General features: G+C 41.4%; 1 protein-coding gene across 1 annotated transcript in view; it reads right to left on the reverse strand.

Moving 5' to 3' along the window:
- The window catches only part of TAFA1 (TAFA chemokine like family member 1), a 214,656-nt gene that overhangs the window by 205,015 nt on the left and 1,910 nt on the right, over window positions 1–7,731 (reverse strand). The window contains exon 2 of the mRNA XM_027895138.1: window positions 6,812–6,932. Within this exon, the coding sequence (XP_027750939.1) occupies window positions 6,812–6,929 (118 nt within the window). The 5' untranslated portion in view covers window positions 6,930–6,932. The remainder of the gene's footprint in view (window positions 1–6,811; window positions 6,933–7,731) is intronic.

Here is a 7,731-nt window from a genome sequence, read left to right on the forward strand (position 1 = left end):
TGTGGCTGGCGGGGAGCTGCTTGTGGAGAGCAGATTATTCACCTTGTAGCTCAAAGACAAGACACCACAACAAGAGCACCCATAACAGATTGGCTGCGTGCTGCACTTCACCTGGTGATTCTCAAGGAATCATTTTCACATCATCCAAAACCTACTGAAATCCTCCTTTCCTGCCATCAATTCAGTTCCCAAGCAAAGCTGTTCTCTCAAAGTAATATAAGGATTACAATGGAATGCTAGGACACAGTTATTGATTATCATGACAGCAACAGTGATCCTGCACCTGCTGCCACTGAACTGACCTTTCAAGAAGGGTAGAGACTGTTTTCTTTACCCACTGTGAAGGAAAAGGGGAAAACTGTTATTCCAAAAAAGATACAGAAGGCAAGAGAGAGATGTCAGAAAACAATCTTCTAAACAGAGCGTAGAAATATGAGTCACAGATACATACACTGGGCTTTGCAACTCCATTCAGCTTAATTTACACCCCCAATTCCCCACTGTGCATCACTGACAGAGCCTTATAAATTTAGAGTTCAGTGGTGCTGCAGCCCTCGTGGTCCCTACCTAGGGCTCAATGAACAGAAATCTCCAGCATCACTGCCATGCAAAAGAATAAGTTTAGCTGGAGAGAACTGTTCTGCATATAGAGCATCTGAAAACAGCAAAAAATGCTGAATCCCAGCAGGAAAATAAATCTTGCTCACAGTAAAGGTTAGTTTCACAACATAGTGGAAACAAAAGCATTCAGAAGGAAACCATGAAGATTAGAGACGAGATAGAATAAAACAATATGAAACTTAATGGGAGAAAACACATCTGTCTTAGGAGGAAATGCACTTGGATATTGCCTTTTAAAATATAAATGAGCCTTGGATAAAGCAGACTAATCATTAAAGGCAGCTTTCTGATGTTATCAGCAGAAATACTTCAGCACAGAGCAACACAGTTTGCTTTTGGGGCTTGTATCTGTAGGTGCCAAATTTTCCTTGGGACTTCAGCGCCACAGTGTGAATTCCCACAATCTTTAATGCCTTGACAGCGAGCTCCAAACGCTGCCATGCACTGAACGGTCCCTGCATGACTCACCCAGGCCCCAGGGCTGCACTTGGAGCTGGAGGCTCAGCACACCGGGGTGGGAGCAGAAGGTGCTCCCGGGGCCAGCACAGCAAGAGACTCTTTTTGGTCCCTGTTTCCCCAGAACAGCTTCTGTCACAGCAAGAGGGACGTGCTTTGCACCTGCCTGAGTCCCTGCAGAGAGGCCCGAGGGAGAGCTGGAGTGGCACGGGATGGGGACCAGGAGCACAGCCAGCAGGAAGGGCAGAGCGGGGGGACAGAACCAGGGCACAGGCACTGCCAGTGCAAACCACACCCGAGGGAGGCACATCACACCTCTCAAAATATCACCGTGAGCACCCCTGCCACTGCTCTTTTGCACTGGGAACACTGCTCTGCCTCCAGCAGCTCCCGTGGAGCCTCGCTGGGCACAGCAGCTGCTCAGTGCCCACTGCACACCTCGGCCGTGCTGCTCTTCATAGTCCATCGAGCTGCAGCACCTGCTCCCCCTCAGGTCGCTTCATCTCCCTGGATCGGAAGTAACAAGGCATCACATTCAGCAGCATGACTGGTGACAGCTTTCCTCCACCTGCAGAATTTGCTGAGAGCCTCCCAACTACACACCCTTCTCCTCTTGCCTTTGACCCTCCCATGAGCACTGGCTGCTCACTGGCAATACCTACCTACCCATTCCCCTTTACTTCAAAGGGCTTCTGTGTCTTAAATAATGGCTTACAAACCCCCAAAAAACCCCACAGCTAACTGCCTGCAAGCACACCCTGTAGCCACGCTGGTTTTGCTTTTCAGGTTTGATTTTTCGGGGAAAAAAAAACACCAAAAAATAAAATTACAGGGTACGATACTTCTGTTAAAGTCTGCTGCTATAAACAAGTGGATCACACAAGCACAGCAGGCAGCTCATTGCTATCATGCTGCTTAGAAAGCCTACCTCATCCTGAAGTGCTGAGTTTGTTACATCAGTTCTCTGTCCACACAAAATACGTGCCCACATACACCCAAACATATTTTTTATGTGGCCAGGAACACAGCAGGTACCTCCAACTTGGATTTCTTTACTTAGCAGTTGGTAGCTGCACATTTCCAAGAACAGCCCATGTAGGCCAGGTGTGTACAACAAAGGTATCACGAGAGAGATGATAGCCAGTGAATGACTAGAAGGGCTCATTATGAGCAGGTTTTTCAGACTGGGAACAAACCAGGGCACTGTTGTGCTCCCTGGACATTTCTGGTGTAAATGAAAACCAAATCAGACCTTAGAGCTTAAAAATTTAACACCACTTGTCATCTTTGATGCCCATGACAAGATCTGCTGGATACTGGCTATGTTGCCCCATGGCAATTTGGACATATACTGAAGGCAACAGTTTGCATTCACACCATGTGATTAATGAAACAATTCTTGGTAATCATAGAAACTTTTACATATTAAATATCTAGTACTACACTTGCTTCTACCAATACCAAGAGCAAAAATCCTGCTGAATTCACCTTCCAAATCTCAGTTATTCTACAGAGTAAAGACATTTTATTTACACTTTCCTGAGGAGTTAGATCCAAACCAACATTCTTCCCAGCCTGCTTTAAACTGAATAACCACATATATGGGGCATATGAATACAGCAGATCTTTTGAAATGTGAAAATATGCAATTTCCCCCAAGGCTATAAAAATCAGTGGGAAGGCCAAGATCAGAACTAAGACATTTTTTGCTCACAGCCACAGACTCCACTTTCTGCAAAATTCTGTCTACTGAGAAACATGCTCAGAGCATCCTTGGGTTGATGTTCCTTGTTAGTTCGTACAGAATTGCTTTCAGACCCATTTTTCCACCTTATAAGATGAAGTACAGAGAAGCACTTCTTGTGATGATTTTTAATGGCCACATCATTAACTACTGTCACAACAAAAGGCACTTTACGTTTAGCATCATAGAATTCCAGCCTTGATTCTCTCCATGATTTCTTCCTCTGAATAGGCCTATTTTTAATTGACATGTTTGCTACAGTAGGTGCATGTTCCTGCTTGTGTCTGTCTTACATCTTTGCACTGTGTACAAGACTGGCTTAATGTGTGCCTAATTCATTTGCACGAACTTACAGCTGAACCCTATGTCCTTTCAAGCAACACATGGTCCATGTTGTCCATTGTGATTAAACACTAGCTGATGCATATAACACCTTGTTATGGAACACAGCCACAATTTTTTAAGAACTTCATGATTGAAAGAGTGCTGTTTGTTTATTGTGGGGTTTTTTAAAAAATTGAATCCTGCACTTTGCTGATATCTTGCTGTCTCACCAAATGCCAGCATCTACTTCCTACCTCTGGGCAGGGTCAATCCTGTCAATCAGATGATCAATGAACTATCACAGGCACTCAGATAACTCTGCAAATCACAACCTGTCCACTTTAACCCTCAGGCCAATTCAACAGCTCTACAACTCTGTGTATCTTAGAGTCTAAGAGCCAGTGTGGAAATCTTTTCATTACCACTGTTTCTTCTTAAATCACACAGAAATGACATGCTCAGAAAAAAAGATGGAGATTTGTTTCCACATAAAGTTATTTCCTGTGAATGCTTTCACACATCCCTTTCCTAACATGATTTTCATGAAAATGAAATATTGCCATAAAAAAACCTGCAGAAAGCCACGTGTATCACCCAAGGGGAATTACACTGCAATGGTGTTCTGCCAGTTTACTCTGAAGTCTCCTCTTCCTCACCCATCCCAGTCAAAAGGAAAAGGCACCAATACTTAAGGGTTCTAAACAGCAGCATTCATCATGTTAATGAGACAAGGAAGAATTAACGGACTGGCACAAATAACATAACATCATTCGTCTTATAAGCAAGCAATATTTACCACGCCCTTACTACCTGTGCCCACCTGCCAACGTTTCACAGAAAATAAAGCTACAGTCAATCAAAAATACTGTCATGTAGAGCTGTTTATCACATTTGTTTCTGGGTTCATACCTTCTGCTAAGCCATCTAACTGAATAAAGGAGTATTGAATTATAAAAGTGAAAAATTATACTACACTAAAAGGAGGCTTTAAGCTTTTGTGATTGCACAGTGTGTGGAAATCTATCTCAGCCCATTCAGACACCTAAAGTTTCAGGGAAAAAAATAAAAAAGAACAAGCTCAGAAATCTCTGATGATAAACTAACCTTTTTATATATTGCCCTTGATTTCCAGAGTTTCGAAACTGGATTACTGCAGTAGTCCAGATGGATATATTCACTGTGCTAATCCACCGAGTTCAGTTCAAGTTTATTATGCTAAATACACTCCAAGAGGATTTTATCTTTTACCTGCACCTTCCTGTGCTCAGTGAGACTCTTCTACTCATCAAGTATGAGAAGCACAAGGTAGGGTGAGACCTGCCTTTTTAATTATCTTGTACCAAAAAGGGCCCCACAATGGAGCTGAACTGCTCAAACTCTCTTATTTTAGATCATCTCATTATCTATGGAAGACCACAAACTGAAAGAAAAGGTATGCTGAGCGTGCTATTGATTACAGCTATATTTATCATGATTCAATAAGTTGAAATTTCATATACCAAATATTAAATTACTGAAATTATACCCTGGCTCATCTGCATCCATTTTTATTCACTCTTATTTGGCTGAACATTTTAATCTTACTTACACAGTGACTAACTAAAAGTAAACGACGCATTCCTAATATTATAAATATGAAAAATAGGGTGTGCTCAGGGACTGCAGTTGAATACATTAAAATCACTCAGTTTGCTAGTTAACATATTTCCATCCCTTTTATGTACAACCTTTCACATTCAGTTGGCAGACTGAAAATTCATGGCCTTTTAAAAAAACCCACTGTCTTGATTTTCTGTTGTGACAGCAGAAATTGTCCAAAATACCTAACAGTTTCCCTAAAGGACACTCAGTAGCTGGTACTTTCCCAGGTGCAGCACAATCTGAATTCGAGGTGAACATCATGTCAAATTCCACTCATCTGTCAGTGTAGTGGATTATTTCTTGAGAGACTGAAATTGGCTGCCTGGGATCAGAGCACCATCAATCTTGTTCGTGTAGGGTGCAGAGAAGCTGCCTGAGCCAGGCTCGCAGGAGGGAAGGCTTGGCTGCTTCTAAGTAGGTGATGAGGCAGCTGTAAAACCTTCACTCTATCTGTAGCACATCTCTGAGTGAAAGATTTTGTCATTTTTCACATTTCCCCAACATTTGGTATGCATTCAGTGTCTTGCTGTTCTTGCTTCATAAAAAAGGTGATTTTTAAAGCTTAGGCAAATGTTGCTGAGCTCTGGATGTGCCCAGCTCTCATTTTTTCTCATAATGTCACTTGTTTCAACTGATTCCCTAAAACGATATTACATTTTCCTTTTACATATCTGTTTAGCTGGGCTGTTTTTCCCCCCATTTCCTTCACTAGGGACAGACTCAAATAACCAGCAGCATTACTGACAATTGCATTGTAATACATCTCTGCAAGTTCCAAATAAGACCCTCACCACTCAAACTTCACTCTCAAACTTCCAGTGCCAGCTAGTGAAGACAATACTCTTGGTTAAGCTGATGTTCTAACATGGGTACTGAGAGCTGGGCTCTATTCCTCTATACAATATATGTTTTTTTACAAGAATGCAAGACAATGCCAATATCTCTGACTTCTGGGCGAGAAATGTACTTGGGAAACTTCAAGTTTTAAAGTTGTTAAAGACCTGTGGTTCAAGACCATCCGCCTTTGAAGGGATGTCATTAAATCAAAAAACATGAAAGTATTAATTGCCACATTGTTAAATGATTCATCACTGTGAGTTAACATTTTCCATCTTTCCTTTCTATCTCTCTTAAAACCTTTCCCACCTTTCTTTGGATCCAAATTTGTGAAGTGACATTCTTGGCCCATCTAATTTTAACCAGATGATAATACTGTGCTAGAATATGCCAACACCTCAATTTTTAGCATAGCACATTCTTCAAAGTGCAATTAACAGTTGAAAAACTTATGTGATCTATTTCTATTAGTAAAAAACACAATAAAACCACTGATGTGCTGTCCCTGCAGATCCAACAGTCAAAGTGAGCTCTGCTCTCCACTCTCAACCTGTGGGATTTATTCTGGCTCTACAGGCATTTAACTCCATTGAAAGACAGTCCCAAATTCTCCTCTGGGCTGAACTTTTGCAACCCCATCAATTTTCAGAGGTGAACTTGTGAACCTTAAAATAAGTGTGACTCATTTATGCAAACATCTGACCTCCAGTAAACACAGGTGACCATGAGTGAGATTTGGTGCCAGTGTTTCCATGAACAAACCCATGTCCAGTTTGGGTCAGATAACTGCAAAGTTATCCAAACCTGTGTTGTTACAATGTCTGAGTTACACACCCATTCCAGAACTTCACCAGGTGAGGAGAAGGGGAGATAGAGATAAGGACACAAACTGAACAGTTATCCAAAATGGGATTCCTGTGCTGGGAAATTGTTAAAAGATGACATTAAAGGATGACTATTCCAACATCAGATTGGCAAAGCACAACACACATTAGACTGACCAAAACAAAAAAAAAACAACCCAAAACAAAACAAAAAACAGATGCTGTGCAATATAAAAGCAAGCAACTCATAAAAGTTAAATGATAAAAAGAATTTTTTGATTACTCAGTCATTTATCAAGACAGACACGAGCACAGGCAGAGAACCTGCAATCTCACGGCATCCCACAGCTGATCTCAGTCCTACCTGGTCTGTGCAGGTGATGCTGCTGGAAAGTGTGATGGAGGGACCCCTGACAGAGCAGCATTGCACAGGCACTTATCCACAAATACAGGACCCAGGACATTGCAGAGACCACTGCCATTCTCTAAACAAAATATTAGACAGACATTATTACCCGATGCCTCACAGCACACAGAATAGTCAGATTCCATTACAACAGTATTTTTTTTTTCTTTTTCACTCCTTTTGCTAAATTTCTTTTGATTATTATTCCCCCTGCAGGATGCAATTGTTGTACAGCAAAGGTCATGCCCAAAAAGGACAGCTGAGGTAACGAGACATCAACACAAGAGCCTGGATAACTTTAATAATTCAGTGGCAAAAATCAAACCGTAATAATCTGAGGACTAAAAAAGCCAAAATGCAAAAAGAAGCTGGAAAATATTCCCATGCTAATCCATAGTGGAATTTACAAGGGAGTCAAAAAATATAAATTAAACTAAAAAAAAGGATCACAGTGCCAGTTGAAAAACACATGATGTCCAGGCAGTATCAAAGCTACTTTAAACACATTACAAAAAGGTATAAAACATCCTCGGCTATCCAAGATGAATTGCAAAAATACTGCATTCCCCAAACTGGCAGGCTGATACTGACTCAGAAGCTCACAGTTTATTGTTTGTTTCTCTACTTTTGCAAGCATTAATTATTAATCACGCTTCTGTCTACCAAACAAAGTAATTCTTTCTCAGAATTATGTTCCAATCCTCAGATGAAATCAGCTTCCTTTTGTTCGACCTGTGCACGCACAGGGACTGGGGTACGGTCAGACTGAATTTCAGATGGACTCCATAGAAGGTTTGATGCTTTCTCAAAGCAGATTGTGTCAAAATTTTAAAAAATATTCCCGTTGCAGAAGCAAAGAGCAATTTCTTTGTCTGCTG

Source organism: Empidonax traillii, unplaced genomic scaffold (genome assembly GCF_003031625.1).
Source record: "Empidonax traillii isolate 1590-97213 ecotype Southwest subspecies unplaced genomic scaffold, ASM303162v1 scaffold450:size721730, whole genome shotgun sequence".
NCBI lineage: Eukaryota > Metazoa > Chordata > Aves > Passeriformes > Tyrannidae > Empidonax > Empidonax traillii.